The sequence below is a fragment of the Camelus dromedarius genome, chromosome 22 (genome assembly GCF_036321535.1).
Source record: "Camelus dromedarius isolate mCamDro1 chromosome 22, mCamDro1.pat, whole genome shotgun sequence".
Lineage (NCBI taxonomy): Eukaryota > Metazoa > Chordata > Mammalia > Artiodactyla > Camelidae > Camelus > Camelus dromedarius.
This window is the reverse complement of record NC_087457.1, coordinates 26,173,620-26,201,561: the sequence shown is the minus strand read 5'-3', so window position 1 is coordinate 26,201,561 and position 27,942 is coordinate 26,173,620. Positions and strand designations below refer to the sequence as shown.

General features: G+C 42.1%; 2 protein-coding genes across 10 annotated transcripts in view; one reads left to right on the top strand and one right to left on the bottom strand.

Moving 5' to 3' along the window:
- PRIMPOL (primase and DNA directed polymerase) overlaps positions 1-4,501 on the top strand; it is a 33,479-nt gene extending 28,978 nt beyond the window's left edge. For 8 of the 9 annotated variants that reach the window (XM_064477562.1, XM_031440315.2, XM_031440318.2 and 5 more), the window contains 3 exons: positions 2,434-2,516; positions 2,596-2,642; positions 4,158-4,501. In XM_064477562.1, the coding sequence (XP_064333632.1) occupies positions 2,434-2,516; positions 2,596-2,642; positions 4,158-4,406 (379 nt within the window). In that variant the 3' untranslated portion in view covers positions 4,407-4,501. Of the gene's footprint in view, positions 1-2,433; positions 2,517-2,595; positions 2,643-2,757; positions 2,888-4,157 lie in introns of those variants that run through there. The other variant, XM_031440319.2, reaches the window with a different exon arrangement.
- Positions 577-27,245, bottom strand: CENPU (centromere protein U). Its single transcript, XM_010974563.3, has 13 exons — positions 26,832-27,245; positions 24,360-24,408; positions 22,517-22,634; positions 20,299-20,404; positions 17,239-17,299; positions 16,523-16,759; positions 13,160-13,226; positions 11,919-12,027; positions 9,693-9,771; positions 9,425-9,472; positions 8,326-8,387; positions 6,387-6,543; positions 577-5,053 (listed from the first exon to the last, which is right to left on the bottom strand). Exons 1-13 carry the CDS (start codon positions 26,861-26,863, stop codon positions 4,940-4,942), a joined length of 1,239 nt encoding a protein of 412 aa, XP_010972865.2. The 5' UTR covers positions 26,864-27,245; the 3' UTR covers positions 577-4,939.
- Positions 27,246-27,942: the final 697 nt, after the last annotated feature.

Below are 27,942 nucleotides of genomic sequence, written 5' to 3'. Positions count from 1 at the left end.
TTGGATTGTCAAAGCTCACTCATATGAATCAGAGATCTTACCGAGTGTTAAGCTTTAATAATAGCTCTAAAGATACAGGGAATGAAAGGGACAGGTGAAGCAGTGCTGAGCCCTGGGGTAGCTGGCAGGGCTCCCCGGCTCCTTCCTGCCCTGGATGGTCTCTCTGATTCAGGCTGCAAGCTGAGGCAGAAGTGAGCAGGGACTGCACGTGGCAGAGTGCTGAGGTTATGAAACATCTGTGTTTTATATTCGTAGTTACAAAGCCCGTGTGACATGTCTAGGGAACCGTGCCTCATAAACCCATAGACTCTAGGTTTGTTTACTGTATGCGGAAATCAGAAACATCCTGCAAACAGCATCCTATACATAAAGACTTTCCACCTAGCAGATTGCCATCGGCCCAGAGGTTCCCAGAGTTGCTCAGTTGGTGGGGCCCTTAGTATCTTAGTAATTTTCCCTCATTGCTCCAAGGGCAAAAGAAATACCTAATAGTTCTCTTTATTAATCATTTTCAAGCAACTTAATAAGTATTTGTCCTAATAATTTAGTAGCTCTCTGAAAAAACAACTCGTCAACTGAAAGAAAATGTTTTTATTTTATGTATAATTGACATATAACACACTAGTGTCAGGTATCATGATTCTATATTTGTATACATTGCAAAATGATCTCCACAAGAAATCTTACATCCATCACCATGCAATGATGCATAGTTAGAATTTTTTTTCTTGTGATGGGGACTTTTAAGATTTACTCTTACCAGTTTTCAAATATGCAACACAGCTATTAACTGTACATTACATCTCCATGACTTAATTTATAACTGGAAGTTTGGACCTTTTGACCCTTCCTAAATATAATTATTAGTGGGATGTGTGTCCTTTTGAGCATTGCATACATAACCTCTTCAACCTTGGAATCAGGCTGGATATTGCCACTCCCACTGTTGTCTCACTTCACACGAAATTGTTTATGGTGCTTTTTTTTGCAGCCACCACCACAAAACCTAGCTCTACAAAGACAGGACATCACTGAAAGAAATGAAGAAGGATGGTGATATATTGAAGCTGTGAATTACAAGCAAGTAGTTTGTAGGGTGCTTGAAGGTGCAAGTATCACCGTGTTTCCCAGGAAGATATAAATACCCTACACTGACCTGGGGGCGCTTCGGTGTAGTTTGGGAACTGCAGCATTAGTCTGTATTTTAGGGAGTCTTACTACTGGAATGTTTATGGGTCAATTAGACTGGGTTGCCAGGTTTTTGCCTCCTTGGTATGGTTCCAGTACCACACAGAATATTAGCTACCGTATGTTTCCTTTTCTGTGAAATGTGGGGAAAATTTTAAAGTAATCAAATTCAGATTTTCAAGAAAACATTTTAGTGGTTATAGGACTGTTTGGATTTTCCGTTGACTTTGATTTGTTTGGTTTGGTTTGATTGATTTGGTATATTTTTATCTGGTACTTTGTCCTACCAAAATTTTCAACATTATTGGAAAAAGTGGATTAATAGTCTTGTATTTTTAGTATATTCTGCATTTGTAGTTACATCTCACTGAATTTCTAATAGCATTTGTCATTACCTTTTTTAGTTTTTACATTTGGCCTTGTTGATTCTTCTAAATTTTTGTTCTTTATTACTTCCTGCCTTTTAATTTATTAGGGTTTACTCTATTCATTTCTTAAGTTAAGTTACTTACTTGGGTTTAGGCATTCTCTTTTGTAAGCTTTTAAGATTCTAAATTTCTAAAGGTCACTTTAGCTGTTTCACATATTTTAATATGTAATTTCAGGTCCACTCAGTTCTAAGCATATTCTAATTTCCATCATGATTTTTCCTTAAGTCATTTGGTTATTAAGAAAAATGTTTTTAATTTCTAAACTGAGTTTTATCTTTGTCATTTCTAAATAATTTGCTTTGTGGTCAGAGAATGTGTTGTGTGAATGAATACTTTTAAATTTGATGACTCATACTGTACCTAATTTTTTATATAAGCCAATTTTTATAATTGTTTTAAATCCTCATTCAAATGTTCTGTATCCGAGTTTTTTTGGATTCTTTGGTATCAGTTATCAAAAGAATGTTTTAAAATCTTGATTTATGGTTGAAGATTTGTTTTATTTATCCTTGAAATGTCAGTTTTGCTCACATATTTTGAAGCTCTCTTGAATCAGAGATGTGGGTACAGGTTGGAAATTACATCTTCCTCGGAGGAACTTGTCACATACTTTTTGCTCCAAAGTCCACTTTGTGATATTTTTGGTAACAATTTTGGTTGGTGTATATCTATTTCCATCTTTTTTATTTTTTTACTTTTTAATTTCTCTCCATCTTTAAGTCTTAGGCATATCACTTACAAATGGCATGTAGCTGAATTTTGTTTTCTAGCCAGTCTGGATAGTAATATTTTTTCTTTCTTTTTTAATGTAAAGGATTTTGGTTGACCTGAAAAAAGAAGTTTGGTATCAAAAATGTCATGACCCCGTATGTAAAGCAGAAAACTTCAAATCTGACTGTGAGTTACTGCTTTTTGCATTTACCACAAAGTAAAAATTAGGTATTTATATAAAATAGCTTTCCTGTTTCTGATTCAGGTTTTCCATTACCTGCTGAAGTATGTCTCCGGTTTCTTCTCAAACAGGTAAGGGCAGTGTGTAGTTTCCTTCTCATTACTAACTAGTTCTTGGTACAACAGTAAATGGCTGATGGTGTCCACATAGCATTTAAACTGAGTTTGGTACCTTGTTTTCACTTAGGAGTATGTTGTGATCGTCCCATCTCAGCACATATCTGATAAATGAACCTCATGTTTTTCTGCTGCTGCATGGGAAACTGTTAACCTGCTTAACCAGCTTCATTTTCCTCTCCTTGGTACATATTTCTCATTTAGTAAGTTTCTCATTTTTTGCCTTACAAAGTATCCAAATACTCATGTTCATGTTTCTACCTAGGAAGAATTTCTAGTACAATTGTAGTTTTTAAACATTTTTAAAAATAAGTTTTAACCTGTAGAACCATAACACAGGACAAGGAACCCTCCTGTATGCCCTTTATCTAGGTTTGCCCGTTTGTTAGCATTTGGCCACACACGTTTTCTCTCTCTGCTGTACACATTACACATTATTTTTGATGAATCTTGTCTTAGGCATTTTAGGCTGCTATAGCAGAATACCTTAGCCCGAGTGACTTACAAACGACAAATTTCTCACAGTTCTGGAGACTGGGAAGTCCGAGGTCAAGGTGCTGGCTGACTCAGGTCCGCTTCCTGGGTCACTGAGAGATGTTGTCACAGGGTAGAAGGGATGAGAGAGCTCTGTGGTCTTTTGTAAGGGCACTCACCCCACTCATGAGGGTTCCGCCCTCGTGATCTAATCACCCACCAAAGACCTCACCTCCCATACCATCACATTGCGGGGTTGGGGGGGGGGAACATAAACATTCAGTCTATGACAAGTCTCTTGAGATTAAGTTGCAGGCATCAAAACCCTTCTCCATCCCTTAACACGTTGATCGCCACGTCACCCAAAACTGGGCGACGGTTGTGTTTCCTCAGGGGCACCTGATCCACGGTGGGCAATCAAAGTGTTAATATTTAAGCATGTAGCTGGAGAAGGACATTTTTGTATAGCTATAGTGAAATTATTAAGTTCAGGAAATTTAATATTGATGTAATACTATAATATACATAAACCCAGTCATACTTTGACAGTTGTCTCAAAACTGTTCTTTACAATTTTTTAAATCCATGTTAATTTTTAAAATACTTTATAAATAGAAAAATAAGTCTGTTACGATAGCAGATACTTTCCAGTTTGCCTTCAACAGGACTACCTGCTTATTAAAAAAAAAAAAATCAGTCTACCGTTGCTTTAGCCCCATCTGTGCACACTGGAAAGAAGGTAACCACAGGAACTGGAGGCATTTCCAAATTTGGAGTTTCAAGAGTGTCTGGGCCACTCAAAGGCAGCAACAATGAGCCTGTTCCTGTGGTGACTGTACTGAAGACAGTATCACCCAGAGTATTCATTTTAGCGTCCACTGAAGAACTAAAATACCTTAATTCAATGTAGCTCAACTATGTGGTGAAATTATTACACATTCTGACTGAATAACGGGTATTCTCTATTCAACTCACCCTCGCCCTCTGGAACTAAAGGAAGCGGAGGAATTTCCAGCAGATGACGCAACAAACAGTGAAACCAAGAATCCTCATGAACCATCGTCTAGTGCGTTGCCAAAAGGTACATTTTCTGATGCTCACTGGGATAATGGCATTGATGACACTTATTTTTTGGAGGCTACCGAAGATGCTGAACTCGCAGAAGCTGCAGAGAGCAGTCTTGTTGGCTATAATGGAGTGGATGAAATTTCTGACGAACTAATTATAGAAGTATTACAAGAATAGCTAATCATGGACACTTACATAACTGGGCTATATAATTACTTGAAGACACTTAATAACAAATTATAGTAACTTATTAAACCGGTTATATCAACTAAGTTTTATCACTTTGCTACTAATTCTTTTAATGAAGTAAAAGTTTTATTGAAAACTAGCCCCAGTGTGCTGAAATTCAGTAGAAATCTCCTTATTTGAGTAACTGAAGTTAAGTCTATGTTCATCCCAGCTTCATTTTGCATGTATATTTATAGGGTAAAACATTTTATATGTCTTGGGCCAATTAGGTATCAACATTTTAAAACTCATTACAGTCTCTAAAACTACTACCCAGTCATCTAATTTTAATGACAAAGTATATTGAATTTCGGTGACCAGACCATATAGCCAGCTTGGAAAACTAATAGTAACAAAAAAAAAATCTCCTTTGTGGAGAAGTACATATCCCCTTTTTAGTTCTTATTACAAAAGTGGCTTCAGAAGGCAACAAGCAGTAGCATGAAAGAATCTTTGTATGTGCACATTTCAGTACACTGATCTCATTTCTGCTCAAGGAGCTTCTCCAACTGATAGTTGATATTTTGCAGATGGTTTTCAGCTCCCAAAAGGGGTCTTGCTTTGAATAGCAGAGCTGGAAGGCTGGATGAATCATACTGTTGAAGGAAAAGTTTTAGATTAATGTTAAAAACTTACAACCCTATCCATTTTACATAACAAATGCCAATGTTAATTTGGCTTTTCATGAATCAGTTGTCAATTTTTTTTTTTTGAGGAAATTGGTTTTGATCCATTTCCTTAGGACAAATGATAAAGCTTGACCAGAAGCCCAGTTAGTTCAAAGAACTGCAGCATCTGAATTATTTAAAGCAAAGTCGTTCCTGGGACAGGTCAAGACTTGATTTGGGGCAAGTCAGCTAGAGCTCTGTGATGTCTGCTTGATCTCAATACCTATTTTAATCACAGAAAATGATATGGTAGATTTACTTTTACTGCAGTTGAGAACACTAGGCCCATAAAAATTCATGAGAAAAAAATCCATCATCTAGAAACAATTACTTATTGGGAAAATTAATTAAATGTCTTACAAGCTGCCAACCCAAATGTCCTTAATGACTAAAGACAATTAAATACCAATCCAACATAAAATAGAAAACTCATGATTTTGAAATTAAAACTTAATGGTGCAAATTTTATTTAAGGGTGAATGCTGTCTAATATGTTTTCAAGGTGGTTTTCTTTAAAATAAAATGGAGCAGAAAAGCTCTACCACCCACATAATGAATTTTCCCAGAATATCATCTACCAATTAGGCAATTCTGTTTAACAAGTATTTGAGAGCCTAATGTGTTGGCACTACCATAGGACACCTGCTCTCAGGGAGAAGAACTAACATTTGGTGCTAGATTTTTAGTTTAGGAAGAGTTAAGACATATACCCCAATATCTACACTCTCTAAAGCAAAACAGACAGACACTACAATAGAAGTCCAAGATGTATGCAGTAAGAGGCACATATTCCAAACATGGCAGTCACTAAATCTAGTTCTCACCAAAGTTATGTTCAAATTCAACCAGGATTATCATTGTTCAAATTTAACCATTATTATTATTGTTGTAATTTCTCCTAGTAACCAAATCCCCAACTCCAGATAAGCTTTAGACCAGTTGGGTACTGTCACAGAAAATTTTTTAAAAACCTCAGTCTCAGGAGAATTAACTTTTAGATCAGTGTAAAAACCTTTACTTCTAAAATTGAACTTAAGAATAAGTCTATGTGTACATTGTATATTTTATATAAAATTATGGTATACAAGTATGCAATTTTTTCCTGTTTAAAACATTTCTATTAATCTGAGCTGGTTATCATAACAGTAGTAAAATCTGCAGCAAAAATCAGAAGCAACTACAAAGGTTTTAATAAACTGGTACTTCAGCATGCAAATACACTATCTTCTGAAGCACAGTGATAAGTAAAAATGGAAGTTACCGTTTCCTTTACATTTGGTTCTTTCTCTTGAATATCTGAATAATCTTGATGAAGCTGTTTTAGGTTAGACAAGAAATATGCTGCATTCCTAAGGGAAGATTTTCTCTCCTTAAGTTCATCATACTTTATTTGTAGTTGTTTCAGCTCTGGTTCTAACCTAAAACAAACAGAAAATGTTTTCCTCAAAATAAATGACAAAGTCTAACAACAGTCTATGCAGTGTATGCGATGGAATATGTAAGTATACTGAATGCAGTAAGGAAACCGGGGGAGTGGACTAGATGGTTTGAGATATCTTGGGCTCTGAGGTTATATGAATGTGAAAAAGATACTAGATTTCAATTTAAATTATGGGGAAAACTCTGAAGTATGACGTGCAATGAAGCCCACAAAAGAACATGCCTTATGTATCCTAAAATGTGTCATGTTGTTTTTAGGGTCTTGGGAACTAGAATGAATTAAAACATATACTTGGGTGAACATTTTAGAGCCTCAGGCAGAGATAGGCATTGCAGTTAAACAGCAGAAGGATGGACAAAAGCCTTCCCGCTGCTCCTTCCTCTTGTTGAAGTTTTGTCCATTTCCAAGGTCCAATAAAACCAGTGGAAGAACTATCACAGCGCCTGGATGAAAACGTGTGACCTTGGGCAACCTGCTTTTTCTTTCTTAACCTATAAAACACGAAGTTATGAACACCAGGTCCTGGGTCCCCCACCTCCCAGGCAGGTGGCTCTGCTAAGTTACTGCCCCGGGCCTTAGGGTTTCACACGTAAAGTTACAATTACGATATCCTGCGTTTCTTTCTTTCTGTGCCTTTTCAAAATAGGCTTCTCAACTTCTAAAATTCTATCTGGAAAAGGAACAAAAGAAGCTGATCTCTAAGACACGTCGAGTCTGATTACAGTCTTATTATACATCCATAATAACCCACCTCACAGGGTTATGATGGTTAATGAGTTAGCATGTGGAGCTCTCAGCACGTGCCCAGCACGAACAGCTCACACTTCACAAAGCTCCCTATCATCGTTATCTTTAATTTTCTTATTTTGGCCTGAGTCAGCGAGAGCTTTATTGTGGGTCAGCACCAGTCACCAGCCTAGATTTGGAAACCAGTACACCAGACAACCAGTTTCTCCCGCTTATAAATGTCTATGGCAGTCTTGTCTTTAAAACTTAGTACTTAATTATAGGCTGTCTTTTCTGATAATACCACTTTCTCAAGCTATTTTAAAACTCCTTAAGAGCAGAGAGCACATCTGATGCTGCTTATTCTGCTGCTGCTTCCCTGCCAACTGCCCGGCTCACCCAGCGGTCATGTCCGTGTGGAGGACCGCCCAGGGAGGTAGCTGGTGATGTAGTGCGCTCCAGTCTTCCCCGCCAGACCACACACACAGCCTGGTGGAGCTCTCCCGGCCCAGCACTTGGGGATGGGTTCACGTGAGTGCCTTGCCAAGGTGTATGTTTCAACAACTGTAACACACACTATTAACACTTAGTACAACACCTACTGCAGGCCAGTCACTGGAGGCACTTTCTGTATGTTTATCCATCCTATGAGGTGTAGTTATCATTACGCTTTTACAAATGAGCAGCCTGAGGCACCGAGAGGTTAAGTAACCTGACCAAGGTTGCACAGCCAGTAAGTGGCAAAGCCTGGATTCAAACCCAGACAGTCTAGTTCTAGAGTCTATGGCATTAAGTCTCTAATCTGGCTGCCTCTCAGGCCAGAACTGAGAAATCTGATGGTGGATAAATGAGTGCTGAATTCTCCTTTGCCAAAAGCTTCTCAACTTGGCAGCATAACCTGCCTTCACTGAGCTTCCAAGCTCAAAGAAAACCTGGGATTAAAATGCAACACAGCAGCAAGTTTTACTAGCCTCACGTGACAATCTAAATCCTTCTAAGTAAGTCTGCAAAGAGGACTTTGGTATTATCTTACCGAAGCAGTTCATCCTGGACTTCAATCAAACGCTGCCTTTTCTTTTCGATATGTGAAATCATCTGAGTGACACAACAGTTTCTTTGTTAATTTTGTAAGTATTTGAGCACTGCCCTGTACCAGGTGTTGGAAATACAATGGGAAACAAAACAAACCCCATTCTTACTATCATGGAACTTTGGTCTGATAGGGAAGAGAGACATTACATACAAACAGGATGTGATTACAAACTGTGAGATGTGCTGGCAAGGAAGAGAAAAGGGAACTCTGAAACAAAGGGGCGTCCACTGTGGGACAACTGTGAAGAGGAAGTAGGGCCTTTCTTTACTACCCGATGAGCTATAAAGCACAGAGGTTTGGTTTTATCTAGGAACACAAGGAAAATATTGACACGGGGGAGCGTCATGATACAATCTGTAAAAAGAACACTTCAATATAATAAACTGTATTATCTCAACCATTATGCTCAGTAACAACCTCGTATTTCACTGCTGGACATTCATACTCTTCTCACTTATAAGTGCAGGACTGACCAACAAGAGACTAAAACTGAGAAATAATGAAGTCTCCAGAAGGAAAAATGCAAGCATTTCAAGCCCATTTCTGTTGTAAAGGAGAGGGGGAGCTCCTACGCGTGGAGTCATACCGGAGCATCAGCTGTCACCTGGTCCAGTGAACAGGGGAAAGGAGGGCCTCACGTGCCAGGCTCGCTTCTCCTTGCACACCTGGTGGTGTACAGTGCACTGAAGTACAGTGAACAAGGACAAGAAAGGAAGTCTCCTGACCCTTAACCCAGTATTCTTCCCAATGAGGCAGTTTTTTAGTCTGAAAGGCTTTGTTTCTGACATCCATGAAAGAAATGTACATCACTTAACACTTCTCCATGTCACTGGTCATCCGAGGCTTGGTAGCCATTTTCAGGCCAGCTGGGACCCACATTCCTCAGCTGGCATGAATAGCACTCCCCTGATCAATCACTAGATCAAGTCAGCCTGACTACAGAGAAAATACCTTTTACAAACTCTGAAGGTCATAAACCCAGAGTCAGGCTTCACTTAACTATACATATGTTTGTGTTCTAATCACACAGGTGATTTACCTTAGTGTTCTTCCTTTTCAGAGTTTTCAACATCTGGACTTCCTTAAGCTACACAAAATAAAATAAATATTCACATGCATTTTCCAAAATTAAATGTTTATCAGTTCACAAAATAGAACATCTTGTTTAAAAATGTGTGAAATATGGATAGTTCTGATGCATTCTTTACCACATTGCCAGCAAACGCAAGCTTTCCTAAGATGATGGTATGCTGCCTCAGGATTAGTAAAAAATACTTAGACCAACAAATTTATGTCAGCCAACTTACCATTTTGATGAGTTCTTCTTTCAAAGTGGAATGAAATTTGTTGATGGCTTCCTTACAGAGTCTAGATTCTATTTTTTGTCTGTAGCACAATTAAAAAAAAAACCAAAGTCAAACCTGGTATTACATAAAGAATTTCAGAAGGGGTGTTTCAGATGTTTAGCACATCCACAGACACACACAATTTGGTATACGCCATTTTGATTATCTAAGATGGCACGTCAGCTTGCAGCCCTTACTCAGATTTAAAAAAATACTGGGAACATCTCAGCAAAAGAAAAAACAGGAACCATTTCCCCCTAAACCCGCACATATGTGGTCAGCACTCCCCAACACTGACCTCATCTACAGGTGACACCAAGCCACGTGGAAAGCAGTGTTTACAGCCAAGCCCAGTCTGCCTGCTGCCTGACCCACTGGCCAGCAGACTTTCACCCCTTCCTCCCACCCCGAGACACCTGGAGAAGTAACTGTGTGACTCATTTGGACTAACCCATGATCATGTAAGTAGCAAGAAGCCAACAGTTCTTCAATATAAAGTTGACCCAAACAAAGAAGCTGGTCGTGGTCCCTGTCATCAGGGAGAAAGGGGCCCCGGGCCTGCAGTGACCGCAGCAGCAGCAGACGCTCCGCCAGGGCAGCAGCTAGACCCCTGCTCTGCCTCGGCACAGTATTCTGTAAAGCCAAGTGCGCTTTTAACTGAGAGTAAATCTCTTGTATAAGTTACAGTTTGTCGTATTTTTTTCTTGGGGCAAATCCATGAGGAAAAGTCACCCAGGAGAAGGGGGCTAAGCCCATGGGCTAATCCTTCAGACGCTAAGCACAACATGAGAGAAGGCCTGCAATTCTGAACAGATTTTTGTATACGTTCCCATCCAATAAACAGGTGTTGAAAAGTACTTCTAGTGACGTCAGAAGATGGTGGAATAGGAAGCCCCAGACCTCATTCCCCCACAGGGAAACCAACTTAACAGCTATAGATGGCCCCAAAAGCCTTTATGAGAACTTTAATTCTAATAGAAACCAATTACGAAGTTGCAGTACCCCAGCAGGTTCAAGGTCAAGAACAGACACATTGAAACAGGTAAGAGAAGCCATTACTTATCAACGGTGATAGCCCTTCTCCAAGAATTAAAGTGTCTGGGTACAATAACATGATGGGGCTTGGGGTAGGGAAGGAAGAGAAGACCAAGAGATTCTGAGAGTTTGCCAAAGTTCCAATCTTACTGGTGGGGTTACAAATTTTTTCTTTATAAGTTATATAGGATTAAAAATAACAAAACAAAAATTTTTAATAAATAATGTATCAATACCTTCCTCCGTATACTGATAATTAAAATAAATGTAACTGGACTAAAGTCCACAGTTGAAATTCAAAGACGGGACACGTTGGATTTTAAAAACATTTTCTAAGAGATAAAGTTCAAGGTGAGAAAGGTTGGAAGTAAAAGAAAATATAAAATCTGGCAAATACTAGCAAAAGATATCTAGTAACATGTTAACAGATAAAATAGATTTTAAGATTAAAAAAAGCATTTTTAGGAATGGAAAAGGTCACTACATAAAGATAAAATGTTAAGTCTAAAAGCAATTTTAAACATGATGTCCTAATAAAATAATCTCTATATAAATAACATAAATTGATAGAAGTACCAGGAAAAATTGAATAATACTGATTTTACATAGATCCAATAATGAGAGATTCTACATACAGACCCACTCACTAGAGATTTCCCATAGATTATGTGCTGGGCCATAAAGGAAGCCTCAATATTTCAAAAATAGGTATCGCCAGTCCTTGAAATTTGACCAGAACTATTTAAGATAGGTTAATACAGAAATATAAATTCAATATCACATATCTGGACATACAAAAACATACTATATAATTCACAGAATTAAAGACATTATAATGGAAATGTAAAACATGTAAAGCTGATAATGAAAATGCGACACATCAAAAGCTGTGGGGTGAGCGGAAGTGCTGCTTCAAGGGGAGTTCATGAGGCACGTAAATCCCAATGTCAGGTTCCTACTGCACAGCACAGGGAACTGTATTCAGTGTCTTGCAGTAACTTAGGGTGAAAGAGAACATGAAAACGAATGTATGTGTGTGCACGTATGGCTGAAGCACTGTGCTGTGTGTACACCAGAAACTGACACAACACTGTACACGGACTCTACTTCAATAAAAAAATATATACACAAACATTTAAAAAAGAAACTTACTTATAGTCTAGGAAGATGTTCTCAAATGCAGACAAAACAACATCTAACTCCGTGATGTCACTGGTTTTCTTTTCTTTTAAACACCAAATTGGTACACAGTCGGAAGTATCTAGAACGTTAGGGTAAGTCAATTCAGTATTGTGATTATCAGCAATTTAGTTCCAGGTCCGGGGTTCTGAAAGCCTGCAACAAACGGTTCCACCCACTCGCTGGAGGCGGAGTTCGTGAGGAAGCGCCCAGGAGGAGGCGTGCTCCCGCCTCCCTCTCCCAGCGCCGCGCAAGCTGCCTCTCGGTTACCTTGCTGCGTCTTTACTTTACAGGCCGCTGTTACCCAGCGCTGCTGGTGGCTGAGATCTTTGTTAACTATTTTCTTAGTTTTAATCTACCTGACAGGCCACCCCCTTCTAGAATACATAAAGGTTACTGAGTGTATTGATTTAGATGGCTGTAGTAATATAAAAGAGGAGATTAAATTCTGGTATCTTCATGAATGAAATATTACACATTTATTAAAATTATATGCAGAATACTTGATGGCAAGGATATGATCCCACTTAGGGTGAGAAAAGCTCAGTAAAAGGGTTGGAGAGTATGGCCCAAAACACATGCTGGTTACTTCTGGGTGATGGAACTGTAAGTGATTTTAATCCTCCTTTCCATACCTTCTGAGTTTTCTAAAATAAGCATTTTTATAATAAGACAAACATAAAACTTATCTTTTAAAAGAACTGAAGGAAAGAGAGAAAATGGTTTATTTTTCCTCCCATTTTCCAATAAATTCCGTGACAATAAAAATGCAAAATAACATGGATGAGTCTCAAAAATGTTATGCTGAGCGAAAGTAGCCTCAAATAAAAGAGTACATGCTATGTGATGTGTGAAAAGTGTACATATGTGACAAAAAATTAAAATAGGCAAATGGATAAAATAGATTAATGGATCCATTAATGGATTAATTAATGGATTCATGGATAGGTGCTAAAGCAAGTATAATCAACTTCAATAGTAAAATCTAGGTAGCAGGTGTATGAACATATTTTGTAAAATTCTTTCACCTTTGTTGTATGTTGAAAATTTTCATGATAGATGCTGGAAAAATCAGTTTCTTCAAAGTCACATATTTTTAATTTTTTAAAGTGGCATTTTATATACTTAAATTTAGTACTTTATCAAATTAAGAAATATATTTTAAAAACTGAAATTCCTGCATTATTGACTATGTATAAAACACTATTCTGTACCCAAGTCTGTGGCTTCACTTCTTGGTTTCTTCCTTTTGCCATGAAACATCTTCTTTTCCTGAGTTTTCTTAAAACAAAACAAAACAAAAAAAAACGAAGATTTTTATTCAAGAGAAGTTTCTTAAAACATGAGAATTAAGAAGATAGTATTATCAGACACTGTCCATCAATATATTAGCCACAATTCTCTTCCTCTGAAGCTAAAATATTAATTATATAAATTACCTAAAATATAAAGAAACATTGAAAAAATTAAACTGCCTCAAAATAAAAACTAAAAAAAATTGTGTGCCTTGGGGGAAATTACACTTTTATTATTTAAGATAATTACGTGTGGAATCAGCTCAATTTCTGCTCCAAGCTGTGACGAAGTAACAGCTTCTGAACTAGCTTTCTCGCAGTAAGCAAACATAAAGTGGGGTCGGGGGTGGCACTGGACAACAGGCGAAGAAAGACGGGGGGGATCAGAAGGGGAGTCCTGTGGAGGTCCCCCTCCCTCCCGCCTGGGGACAGCCTCAGACAGTGGCCCAGCCCGTCCAAGCGGAGAAAGGAGCCCTGCTCTGTCGAGGCGGCAGACACCGGAGGACAGCAGCCGACACACCTGGAATCGGCTCCCAGGGAACACCACAAGTGCGGGGGGCGGGGGGGTTCCCCGAAAGTCCCTGCCACCTCCATATGTGCAGAGTGAGGCTCCACGGAGTGCAGTGCAGTGCGGCTACCACGGGATTCAGAACATACACAAGACATAGTAAAGGACAGAAAATTCCGGGGGAAACCGGATGTAGAAAATGCAGAGGCCTCATTAACAGCTAGTTAGCACCTGTCTACGCAGCCAAGCTACACTGCGGAAAGACCACAGTTTAGAAGTGAGAACTGCCCTTCAGGCCATGCCGTCTCGCTCAGGGTGAAACTGTTCCCAACGGGGACATGCCAAAAACTCTTGGATACCACCATGGCTTCCGACCCTCCAGAGAACCAAGTACATACACACATACACATGTATTAAAACTTAACGAGGGGGGTGATTAGGAGAAAATGTCTAGGAAGGCTCGTCTTAGGGAGGACAACAATGAAAAAGGGTTGAGAAGCGCTGGCCTGGAGTGAGGCCTGCTCTAGACCCACCCTAACAGAGCCTGAAACCCGTCTCCGGCCAGACGCACCAGGGAGGCAGAGAATGAAGGCTATGGAGGCCAAAATATGACTCCCGATGACCTGAGTAATTCCCTCCCGGAGTGTGGGAGGCTCCTGTGAACAGGATGGGGTAGTTACTCCCTTGATTCCGTCACATTATGTAAGACGCACGGCAGTGGAGCGGAGAGACTCTGGCTAGCTTTGCAGATGTCAGCTGCCCTACTGTGGGAGGGCCACTAGACCAGGGCCTGAGGGCAGGCTCGAGGAGCTGAGAGAGACCCCCAGCTTGGATCGGACACACACGAACCTCAGGCCTACAACGGCCAGGATTAGATTCTACCAACAGCTTGGTAGATGAGGACCGAGTCTTGGATGAGGTTTCCGCCGTGGAGAGCATCTTGACTTCAGCCTTGTGAGACCCTGAGCAGAATCCAGCCAAGGCGGACCTGGACATCTGACCCACAGAAACTGTGAGATATAAATGTATGTTGTTTGAAGTCACAAAGTTTGTGGTATTTTGTTTTGCAGCAACTGAACACGAATACAGAAGCCGAGTCCCTCCCAGAGTGAGAGAGGCCTGGGAGACACCCTGGGCTTCCCACACACCGACGCTGACAAAGGCTAACACCACACCTACACAAGTTCAAGATGACCAGCCGACAGTCAAGCCACACATTAGAACGGAAGTCAACATTCAGAACAAAACAGAATTCAAAATCTCAACAACCCATCAACAATAGCGTTCAAAGCACAATTAAAAAGTACTAGATTAAAAATACCACATGAAAAAAGTGACCTATAGTTAAGACAGAAAGTACTCAAAAGAAACTGACCCTGAAGTAAACCCGGATACAGTCGTCCCTCGGTATCCGAGGAAGATGGCTCTAGGATCCCCCACAGGTACCACAATCTGCTGATGTGCAAGTCTCATATAAAATGGTGCCGTTTGCATATAACCTACGCACATCCTCCCGTATACTTTAAATCATCTCTAGAGTACTTATAATACCTAACGCGATGTAAATACTATATAAGTAGCTGTGAATACAATGTAAATGCTACGTAAATAGTTCCTGGTGCAGGGCAATTTCAACTCTTGCTTTCTGGAACTTTTCTGAATATTGTCTAATTGCAGTTGGTCGAATCTGTGGGTGTGGAACCTGCAGATACAGAGACCTGACTGTACTAGACTTGGAAAACAAAGACTTTAAAGCAGCTATCATAAATATGTCTAAAGAAGGAAAGGATGGTCTTAGGGAATCTCAGCCAATTAAAAAAAGGAAATTCTAGAAATTGTAGAACCCAAAAGCACATTACTAAAAAGGAAAAGTCATTGCATGGTGTATAGAAACTGAAAAAAAAGGAAATTCTACAAACTGTAAAACCCAAAAGCACGCTACTGAAAAGGAAAAGTCCCTGGGTGGTGGTTTACGTTTCCTGTGGCTGCTATAATGAATTACCACAACTTGGTGGCCGACAGAAATTTCTTCTCTGACAGTTCTGGAGTTCAGATGTCTGAAATCCATTTCAGTGGGCCAAAATCAAGGTGCTGACATATTAAGACATATTAAAAGCTTGATTAAAAAATATTATATGTCAAGAATCATAGACAGAACACTTATGACCCAGAAATCTTATTGTAGCAATTTTTTTCCTAAGGAAATGAGCCAAGATGTGCAAAGATTTAGTCAGAAAAAAATTCATCAAAGCACTCACATTTTTTAAAATTGCAGTTGTTCATTAATACCAGATTAAACTATGGCATATTCATGAATATGTCACACATTCATTAAAATGTATGCAGAATACTCGCTGACACCTAAGTGGTCCCACTTAGGGTGAGACAAGCTCAGTGAAAGGACTGAAGAGTATGGACCAAAAAACGTGGTGGTTAGTTTTGGGTGATAGATTTTTTTTTTTTAAGCCCCAGAGGAAGGACACAGTCTTTATTTAAAAAAATTTTTTAATGCAGGTACAGGGGATTGAACCCAGGACCTCACGCATGCTAAGCATGTGCTCTACCACTGAGCTATACTCACCCCCCTGGGTGATGGAATTGTAGGTGATTTTATCTTCTTTTCCATACCTTCCAAATTTTCTAAAATAGACATATTTTTATAATAAGAAAATTATAAAACTTATTTTTTAAAAGAAGTGAAGGAAAGAGAAAATATTTTCCTCCTAAACAGTTTCAGTCAACTTCTGCTCTGCGCGGACGGCAGCCCCTCTTACCGGCTGACTTGCTGCTGCCAGGGTCTCTTTTTCAACAGAGGACTCGGCACCAAGGGGTCCTGTCTTTTTAGGAATGACTGATCCAGCCGGTTTCTCTGAAAGCTCGGAAGCAGCGGTGGCCGAAGCAGCCTCACGTCTCTGTGAGCTGACCTTCCCTGCTGGTTTAACTTTTCTCCTTACATCACCTTCTTCAGTGCTTTCAGATTCGTCACTAATGGGCCTGAGCTTTCTTCTTGGCTGTGTCAAGAAAACAGCATTACTGTTTAGAAAACACAAATGCTTACCATCCCTACCGTGTGAGTCACTAACTATAAAGTTCACGTTCCTCATCTCTGAACTGCAAGACTGACCACACAGGAAGACGGCAACGTTGACTACTGGGCAGGACAAGAAACTCAGATTAAGGAGCTCCAGACCAATACTGCCAACAAATCACTCTGCGTCTGTAAATCACAGTCTAGACACATTATGTGAACGCTATGAAAACTGACAGGGTACGTAGAGATTTGAGGTCAAAAACATGTCACTTTTCATTTCAAAAGTATCTTCTAAAACATAATATTCTTATGAAAAACGTTGCTACAGAGTATTTTCTCTATTTACATACAAACAGAATATGAAATGTTTCACAGAACATTTCCTCTGCTTGCATCCAGTCTAAACAGGATATGAAGTATCTTGCAGATTAAGATAGAAGGGAGAATACAGCTACATACCTTTTTTGCACTAATTCTTACGGACTCGTTTTGACTTGCTTCAGTTTCAGAAGTGCCTGAACTGTACCAAAGAACAAACCATCAGTATTTTGCACACATTTCATTTATATTCACATATGTCTCCTAAAAGTTGCTCATCCAACATGAAAACAAGGTTGATTTAACAAGGAGCTTTCCCACTTGTCCCGCACGGCCGGGCCTGCGCCTTCCCAGGGTCACGGGTCATCACCCTCACCAAGGCCACCCTGGTCTGACGCCGGCAGGCACATGAGTGTCCCACTGCAGCACGCTGCGGTCCTTTCGGAGGACTGCTCCTTCCTCCCTGTCGCTGCCCCAGGTGTACGGGCCATCATCTGTGCTAGTCTGCAGAGAGCAGGCCCAGCCTTAGCAGATATAAAAGGCCCTACCTTCTTTGGTCCTTTGAAAAGGAAAAAAAAAAAAAAAAAAAAACCCTAAACTTCTGATGAGAGTTCTTTCATTTATTTCATGCAATTTAATACAACAAATATTTAACACTAACCACAAAGTGCAGAGTACAGGGAATAAAATGACTTGAAAAATTAGGAGCCTTCCTTTAAGGGGTTCACATAGACAGTGCAGAATGATGGCTTCGCAAGCACTGGACAGAGGACATGGGGACACACGGCTGGGGGATCAGGACAGAGATGATGGTTATGACACTTGAGTTCCGAAAACACTGCTCTTTTCTGCCCAGACTTCCTTCTGTATCCATACACAAACCCTGTCTAACTCACCCAAATGTTTTTTGTTTGGCCTTATTAACCCCCAAAACCAAGATGACTGAACATCCACACTGTTAAACGCAATGTGTGTGTTCAGGCTTTCCCTGACTTGCTTCTCAACTGCATCTGATCCTCCTGACAACACTCATTCCCTCCCCCCACCACTCCCGTGAACACACCCTCTTCTGGTTTCCCTCTTTCCCTTCTAGCCACTGGTCTTCTCTCTCCTTTGCCAGCTCCTTCTCCTCCACCTGAACAGTAGATGCTGGGTTTTCTTGCGGGTTGGCCTCTGGTCCTGCCTTCTCCCAGGCCATTGTCTCTCGCTGTGAGCACTCACCCGTGCCCACAGCCCCACACCTCCTGTATCGAACCACTTCGGTGTGAAGTCCAGCTCAGCCCTCTCCTCTGGGCACCAGACCCAAGTACACAACAGTCCTGACTTCTGAGCACCAAGTTCATGATTGCCTCATGGTGATAGGGGTTACCCATCTCCTAGGTCTGCCTATCTTACTCAGTGGCACGATCATCAATCCATTTACACAAGCCAGGAGGTGTCTGACAAATAGGGTAAATTTCACTAATGTCTAAATGAAGTCACAGAAGTCAGGAAGAAAATGACAAATTCTAGAAAAATGGAAAAAGGATCTAAAGAGTTTGCAGAAAGAAATTCAAGAACTTTTAAAATATATGAAGGGATGCGGCGGGGAGGGTAGAGCTCAGTGGTAGAGAGAGTGCCTAGCAAGCATGAGTTCTTGGGTTCAGTCCCCAGTACCTCCATTAAAATAAATAAATAAACCTAATTACCCCCCCCAAAGTATACAGTGCTGTATGTCAAAATATATCTCAATAAAACTGGAAGGGAAAAAAAAAGTATGAAGAGATGCCACTCAACTCAATCACAAGAAAAATACAAACCAGAACTAGTCTGAACACCACCACACTGGCAACCCTGGCAAAACTCCAAGTTTGATGCCATTCTGGTCGGAATCTGGCAATAACTACAAAAATTAAAACGCACATTTGGTTTGACCCAGGATTTCCTTTAAACGTACATCCTCTAGAAACAGAGGCACGTGTGTGGAATACATATGTACCAGGAACTGGTGACAGCAGAAGATGGGAAACAACCCAACCGCCTGTCCGTACAGGACCGGGGACGTAAACGCGGGGATGGCCACACTTGAGAACCCCCGCACCTGCGGGTGGGATGAGAAAGCCCCCCACGCGCTGACGTGGAAGGTCTCCAAGACGCAGGACGTGGGGAAGGCAGGGAGCAAGGCGTCCTGCCTCCTCAAGGAAGGTTAGAACTCAAGTGGAACTTCAGTGTCACAAGGAAACTGTGAAGAAGCCATGTGAGAGGTTAATGGGGGGGAGACGGAGGAAGTGGGTGCAGGAGCTGGGAGACGGCTCAGAGGAGACAAAGCCTCTGTTATTAACCATTTTATATTTTTAAACCACGCAAATGTGTTGCCTATTCAAAAAGTTCTTGAAAAATTACAGCCACCACTGTTTAAAATGAAGTGTGTGTTTTTCCAAATATTTGGCTTTTGTTACCCATGTTCAATAACATCTCATAGAAAAACTAGTCTCCCAAACAACCAAGTACCATAAGGCTTCCCCACGGCAGAGACCCTCAGAGACACCGGACCTCGATTTCTGCCCCAGTGGGGAACGTTTCAAAAATACCATTTTGTTACTGTCAAAATATAGCCAGTAACTAGAACTGGCCTATTACCTAGTAAAGGGTTTGCTCTAGCTAGTAACTCATCATTAGCACCACAGCCACTGAGGAGCCTTCGCTAGGTGGGTTGTCTCTGGGCAGTGGTTTTTACCCGACTTACCTGACCCACGCCCTCCCATAAATCTGTCAAACTCAAACCAAATCTCCTTAGAGACAACACAGCTGAAATTTCCAACAGACTCCATCTCCTTTGTGATTATCAGCCTGTCTCCCCTATTCTGTTCTGCACTAGAAAACATCTCTCTTGCTGCAAGGTAATCTGTAAGTTACAGGGAACCTGTCAACAATCACCTGTAAAATGCTGTGCTCATAAACTCTTTGCCCTCCTCGTTTTACCTCAACGCTAAACCACCTTCACTGGCGTCTCTCTAGGAATAATCAGGTGTCAGTTACAGTGATTATAAGTAATGTCAATTACTGAAAAATTAATTCTTTTATGTCCAAGTTCTCTTGAGGAAAAACATAAGCTGGCTCAAAAGATCTTTATAAAGCTTAGTTTTATAAGCTTCTTTCTTAAAGAACATCTCAGAAACCCCACTAACCACGAATAAACGTCTGCTGGAGACACGCTCATACCTTCTTTTCGCTTCTTTTCCTGGAAGAGTTGAGGGCAGCGACGCCCCGCAGTGTTTGGAGAATTCCTCTTCATCAGCATATATAGCAGTGCTGTGTAAAGGAGGGTCTACAAAAGGTTTTTTTGAAAAAAGGGCAACTTTAGAAGTCTGGCTGTCTGGGCCATATTCAAGTTTGTTCCTTTACATCGGAGTACAAAGCAACCTTTGTTTAAATGGCTAACAAAACCCAAACCAATTACACAGGCTACTTCTGATCTCACACCTCAACGGCAAAAAGTGTAAACCATTTCACCCATAACTACATGCACAGTCACCACTTAGAACCGTACTGTGCTCGTATATCATGTGGAAGCTTTTTAACGAGCTGGGCGATAACAGGAGGTCTGGCACTCTCTCTCCCCGCCCGGTGGCGTGTCACACGTGTACCTGCGAGGCGGCTGCATTAACTGTCAACTCTCAGGTTTGGAGTACCTGGCCTGCTCCCCCGACTCTGTCACCCCCCAGAGTGCCTGGCGCAGGGCGGGCTCTCAACACGGTTGATGGATGGCCCTTTGCGGAGAGTCCCCAGTGCCTCCTCTCCCCTTTCCTCTGCACAGCTACAGCCTGTAGCTAAGCGGAAAGTTAACTCGGAATGAAGAAGAGAAAGGAGAGGAGACCAAATGGCCTTGGTGGAAAGACCCAGAAAGGAGCTGCTAAGAGGATGAGGGTGCTCCCACCTGCTGAGGAGACAGGAGTCCCAGGAGAGGCCCCAGCACCCCGGCGGGCTCACGGCGGGGTGGAGACCTTGCGGGGAGGAGGGGCGCCTGGTAAGAGCCAAGCAACCATCTCTTTGTGCTCAGACTGCAGGCCAGTGCACACGCTTAACGTGTGTGCAGGTAGACAGCTGCTTGTACAGTGCACAGAGCAGCTACTCAATTTTAAAGTTAGAAATATACTTTGTACTCGCCTCAACTAGGCAAAGGGGTTTATTTACTTCACTTCTGTGCATGGCAAGGGAAAAACAGAAAACTAGACCAATTCTGAATCTCGTACAAGCTGGACTTTTACTACTCAACAATAAAGCGATAAATAACCCAACTTAAAAATGAGTAAAGGATCTGAGCAGACACTTCTTTGAAGATACAGGCAGACCTCGTCCTCACACTTTGCGGATACCGCACTTTTTACAGACTGAAGCTTTATGGCAACCTTGCACTGTCAGAGGATGAGCATTTTTTTTAGCAATAAAGTATTTTTTAATTAAGGTATGTACACTTTATTAGACATAATGCTTCTGCACACTTCACAGACTACAATGTAGTGTAAACATAACTTTTACATACACTGGGAAACCAAAAATTTGTGTGACTTGCTTTATTGAATATTCACTTTATTACAGTGGTCTGGAACCAAACCTGCAATATCTCCGAGGTGAGCCTGTGTGCAAATGGCCAAAAAGCACACTGAAATCATGCTCCCATCAGTCGTCATTAGGGGAAGACAACTCAAAACCACACTGAGATACCACTTCACATCCATTTGGATGGCTATTATCAAAAAAGAAAAAACAAAAAAACAGAACAAGTAATGGTGAGGATGTGAAGCAGCTGGAATCTGTGCGTTGCTAATGGGAATGTAAAATGGTGCAGCTGCAATTCCTCAAAAAATTAAACACAGAATTACCACTGAGCCAGCAGTCCCACTTTTGGGCACACATAGCCCCCAAAGAAGGGAAAGCAGGACTGGAACGTGCGTGCACATCCACGCTCACTGCAGCATTGTTCATAACAGTCAGAAGGCAGAAGCAGCCCAAGGTGAACAGACACACAAAATGTGGTCTCTACATAAACGTATGCACCACATTTTCAAAAAGGAAATTCTGACATGCTACCTCTTGCCGAGTGACTCTCCTGGAGGTATGAAGTGGGAACTACCTTTTACATTCCTCTTGTTACAGACCACTGGGCTGGGTGTCCTACTGCCGCTGGCTTGTTGACAAATGCTACGGGGACAGTTCCACTCTGACTATGTTTAATAAACATAGAGTTCTTAGTTCCAATGCACTTAGAAGTGAGAAAAATTAGTTCAAATTAGCACATACTCCCCAGACCATTATATTCATGTGTACACAACCGCATTTTTATATGTGAAGGTATTTCTATACTGTTATCAGTAACTAGCCTGAGTGCTATTGCTTGAACTACTTTGAGGTTTTTGGGATAAAGATTTAGGGTACTAACCAAAGGTTTCATAGGGTTCTTCATCTTTCTCATTTTCACCCGGCCTGCCGATACTTGAGGTATCAGAATCATCAGGAAAATCAAATACATCAGTAGGCTTGTGCTTTTGGCCAGCTTTCTAAAAGTAAATGAAGTTCAAAGTCATTGAATTGGCCCCAGCAAACAAGAAGATCACAAATGAAACGCCTGCTACCACTGCTGCGTGAAGACAAGAGCCATGACACTTCGGGGGGCACAGGTTCTTTGGATAATCCAAGGCAGGGCTTGGAAAACTTTTCTATAAAAAACCAGTGAGTAAATACAGTTGCCCATTGAACAACGAGGTGGTTACAGGCGCCCAGCTTCCGCACAGCTGAACATCCCAGTATGACTTTCTGCGACTCAGCCCTCCATCCACAGTTCCCCATCCGCGGTTTCAACCAGCTGCAGATCATACAGGATTTACTACTGAAAATAACCCGGGTTATAAGTGGACCCACATAGTTCAAACCTGCGCTGTTCAAGGGGCAACTGTGTATTAGTCTTTGCAGGACGTGGAGGCTCTGTTGTGGGGTCTACTCGGCTCAGCCATCCCAGTGCGACAGCAGTAAGCTCGGCTGGGTTGCAATAAAGCTTTATTTATAAATCTTGAAACCTGAATTTCATATTTTCACATGTCAAAGGATAGTCTTCTTTTGATTTTATTTCAGTCATTTAAAAATGTAAAATAAAAACCACCCGTAGCTCGCAGGGCTGTACAAACAGGGAGCAGGCTAGACCTGGTCACAGAATGCAGGTCACCAACGCCTGATCCAGGAGAGCGGTGGGCCCTCTGTCCAGAAATACAACCGTTTACCTGAAAGTTCATAAACAGCTCTGAGGACACACAGGGGTGACAACTCCTGACTGCAGGAGACACACGGGTTTACAGTGCATCCTCATAAGCCCCGCGAAGACGGCTCCCCTCATAAAAGACCACAACACACTGAAGGGGAGGAAAATCTCCGTGGCGGCTCTGGAAAATGCCATCAGCACGGAAGACAGTAAGTATGAGGAGATTCTGGAAGATACACAGGAGATGGAATAAAACGGACAGACTGCCACTCACAAACCCTCTGTGGAAGATTATTCACGGACTGCTGGGGGCAGGATGCGGAGGAGGGGCTGGCAGGGCCCCACCATCCACACTCCCCGGGGCCAGTGCGCCTCCGCTGCCTTCCAAAGGAGGGAGGAGACAGGCAAGCTGAAGAAACCCACCCAAAGAAGGAGCAAGCTAGGGCCGGGGGCAGCGGGAGTAAAGAGGAGGGGGCAGGGGAGCAGGCGGACAGAGACCGCCCAGACAGAGAGCCCAGGGCGGGGCCGGGGCCCCGGAGCGGGAGCAGTCCCCACCCCCAGGCACCAGGCACAGGCTGCTAAGGAGAAACCAGTGCCTGGGGGCCAAGCCGCTGGAAGAGAACGTGAAAGGAGCGGTGGAGAGTCTTAAAGAAACCCGCCTTTAACACTCATTTATTCCTAAGACTCTACCCCCCAGTAAAAATACAATGTGAAGGTAAAACTAAATGGAATATTATGAAATTGTAAACAACTGCTGAAAACTGCAACGACGTGGAGAGATGGCTGTAAGTGAAAAAAGCAAAATACAGCAAACTGTACAATTTTTCAACGATGTCAACTGTCCCAGTGAAAATAAAACCAACAGCAGCCGGGGAAAAAAAGGTTCAAAACGTTAACCGCAGTATACTGGACAAAGCTGGAGGAAAAGGAGTTTACTTTTCCCCTACAATAAAACACTGAGCTTACCAAGTCTCCCATACAATGTTACTGTGTGTTGCCAATTAAAATATATTATAAAAAGATAACTTACATCTTTTGTGGAATGTGTTCTTCCTACAGTGTTCCTTGAATTTCTCTCACTATGAAAGAGCAAAAACACACAAGAGTTAGGAATGCATAAAAACAACTGGGGCAAAACACCGTAACTTGCCACGTCTTCCAAGCATTTATTTCCAAATTACATTCCTCATTAGCTGCATTAACAATGTGCACATGACAAAATTCAGTTTACAGCAAAATCCTTCTGGAAAGCGTAGCTATATCTCACACGTTGAATTCTGTTTTTTAATAAGTCAAACCATATCACTTATGTATAAACAGCACAGCTCTCTGCCCTCAGGGACACGGACAACTAACCCTGCTGTCATCCTTGTCCCTGATGTCCCAAACCACAGCAACAGCTGACTTTCTGCAGAAATAAGCAAGAAACATACACAAAACTTTATCAAGCCCTTGGCCCTGGTTCCATCCTGAGCCTGGCTCTTTGACACACATTTTCTCATTGAGCTCCTTAACAGTCCTTAAGGTAGAAGTGAATCCCATGTCACAATTTACATTTTGTCTCATTGGCTTTCTGTGTGTACACATGTATGGTAAACTGGGGACACTGTGAGTCTTTACCGCTAAATATTTCAGTGTGTTTTTCCTAAGAAAGAGGGCATTATCTCACAGAGTCACAGCACACTCCCCAAACCAAGAAATCTAACACTGACATTGTCTAATCTACAGTCCATATCCAAGTTTTACCAATTGCCCTATAATGTCCTTTAAGGTTCCCCCCAGCGGCAATTTTTAAAAGAAAACAGAAAAGAATATAAAATACAAGATTGCACTGGACACAGTGCTTTCATAAACCTTTTGTTATGTGTCTGCGCACATATGTGTGTGTACCCATTGTGGTGTAAAACATCTTTACTGTGAGTTACAGTTTAAACAAAAGTTGGAAAACTCTTCGAGAGCAGTGGTTCTCGAACTTCAGGCATCAGAATCACCTGGAGGGCTTGTTAGGCCTGGCTGTGTGGCCCCACCCCTGGGGTGAGGGGGCAGATTCAGTAAGCCTGGGAAGGCTGGAGACTGCATTTCTGACAAGTTCCAGGTGCAGCTGATCAAGGAACCACACTTTGAAAACCACTGATTTGATTCTCAGACCCAAAGAAAATAGTAGAACAGATGTTAGTTTTACAGCCTTTATTTTATGATCCTGGGGTTCAGAAAAGTTATGTGACACCAGTCGTTACACAGCCAAGGAATAGGACCAGAAACAAAGATCCCATAACTTCTTAACCTACTCTTTCCACTATTTCTTGCTTTGTCTGTGCTCAAAAAAGTGGTCAAGCTTCTTACCTTAGGCTAGCAGCAAGGTGAGGCTGCGGAAAGATGGAAACCTCCGTGATAACATGTAAAACTTTTGGTGTATGCACACTAGTGTGTTTTAGGGAGGAAAGCGAACAGATTTCTTGAGTCTGAAAGGCAAAAATGATATATGTATGTATGCGTGTGTATCTATGGGTTGGGGTGCGGAGAGAAAAAAACCCACTGGCCTATCAGATCAAGTGTAACTCTTGCTGGCTGATCTTTCAAGGCCCCTATATTCTTTCCTAATCCTTCTCTCCACTGCGGAGTCTTTGATTTTCCCCATCAGCCCCTGAAGTCTAATCTCCTTTACACCACCTCCCGGCTCCGTTCTGCTGCAGCTTTTACCTTATGCCGTTTGGCTTGCCGTCCACCCTCAGCCCGCATCTACAAATGCACTCTGCCCAGGCAGTCTTCCCACGGCCCAGGTGTAACTCATGAACGTGTGAACTTATGGAGACAAGCGGAGGCCCCTCCATACAGGACAGGGCCTTGAATCTACTCCAGACCCCACCAGTGAGACATTTGCCAATGAATCCATGAAGAATAATATTTTAGAGAGCAGTTTTGCAGCCTATTTTTTACATGTATACCCTTTTTGATTAAAAAGACAAACAAACAAAAGGCGTGACCCATCGTGGCTGGAGTGCCCCTTTTAAGAAAACAAGCGGCAGCTTGGTGCCCCCGCCGGAGATTTAGTTCAGCTTTATGGTCTCTGGCTTGTGTTACAAAAACAAGCAGGGTCTTGAAAATAAGAATACTGACTTCCAGCCAGAGTGTAAACGTCACTAGAATATATCATCTGGCAAATAGCAGGCACTCAATAGTCATTTGTTGGATAGTTTGTTTCAAAACAATTCGAGCACCCACCCACACGACGTAATGCTAACAGTGGCCAACATTCTTCCCTCCCCGCCAGGCACAGTTTTAAACTGTAATCCTTTAAACATCACCATAATCCTACGAAGTGGGGCTGTTATTCCCGTTTTACAGACGCGGAAACATAGGCCCTGAGCGGTTAGTCACTAGGACAAGTTGCACAGTGGGAGAACCAGGGAGCACGAACAGCTCCAAGAGGCCCAAGCCCCGCGGAAGACAAAGAAAACAAAGCGGCCCCCGGCCCCGCGCTCCGAGGGCCCGCAGCACTTACCCCGCGCGCCTCACTCGCCCTGGCAGGGCCATCCCAGCCCGCAGCTCTCTGCGCCGGCGCAGCCCCGAAACTCCCGCCAAACCTCGCGCCGCTCCAAGCAACCAATCCGGGCTAAGCACGCGGGCTCGCCCTCCGCCCCGCCCACGGCCTTGTACAGGAGTTTACAAGACGGGGCTCCTCCCCGTCTTAGAGTGCGAGAGAAAACCAGGCCTGGTACAGTAGGAAGGCGGAGCGGGAGCCGGAGCTCACGCCTTACAACCAGTTCCTCACGGTCCATGAGTCGCCAAGGGTTTGCCGGGTTCTCCCTTCACCCGCGCGCCGCGCCTGTTTTCCCAAGTTCCAACGCTCCTGGACCGCCGGGCCCGCCCTCAGGATGGGGAAGGGGAGGAGCCAGTGCCGGAAAGCCTGAGGGCGCTCGCCCGCGAGGGGCGGACCCAAAGCCCGGGTGGGCGCGCGGGTGCTTAGGCGCCTGCGCAGTCGTCCGCTGTAAAGCTTTGAAAACAGCTTTTGGCTTTTAGTCCGCTGCTGCCCTTAATCAGCTGTGTGAGCCTGGCCTATTATTTTATTTCTATCCCAGTTTCCCCATTCGTAAATGGTGAGGGCCCCTTCTGGAGCTAATACTCTGATTCTTTGCTTTCTGTTTAAAAATGTATTATCTGCCAAAAGAACGATGTTGGACCCTTACCACACCATAAATAAAAATAAACTCAGAATGGAGCAAAGCCCTAACTGTAAGAGCTCAAACTGTAAAACTCTCAGAAGAAAACACAGGGCAAAAGCTCCAGACACTCGGTTTGACAATGATTTGTTGGGTTTGACGCCCAAAGCAGTTTGCGATGGTGAAAAAGTTCTGGAGATGGGACAGTGGCTGGATGGTTGCATAACAGTGTGAATGTGCTTAAGTACTGCCACTAAACTGTGCACTTAAAAATGGTTAAAATACTGAACTTTGTTATGTATATTTTACAATAAAATTATATTTCATGCATACAAAATAATGTAACATCTATAAAGATAAAAAGGAGCACACAGATACTCGCTACTGGATTAGGAAATTGATAATTATAATACCTTCCAAGGATAACCACTTCTGTTTTTCTACCTTGATATA

Coding starts and splice junctions, on each gene's coding strand:
- CENPU (XM_010974563.3), bottom strand. CDS start 26,863: ATGGCCCTGCCAGGGCGAGTGAGGCGCGCGGG. Junction 22,635..24,359: donor GAACACATTCCACAAAAGAT/GTAAGTTATCTT, acceptor ATTTACTTTTAG/AAAGCTGGCCAAAAGCACAA. Junction 12,028..13,159: donor AAGTGAAGCCACAGACTTGG/GTACAGAATAGT, acceptor CTAACGTTCTAG/ATACTTCCGACTGTGTACCA.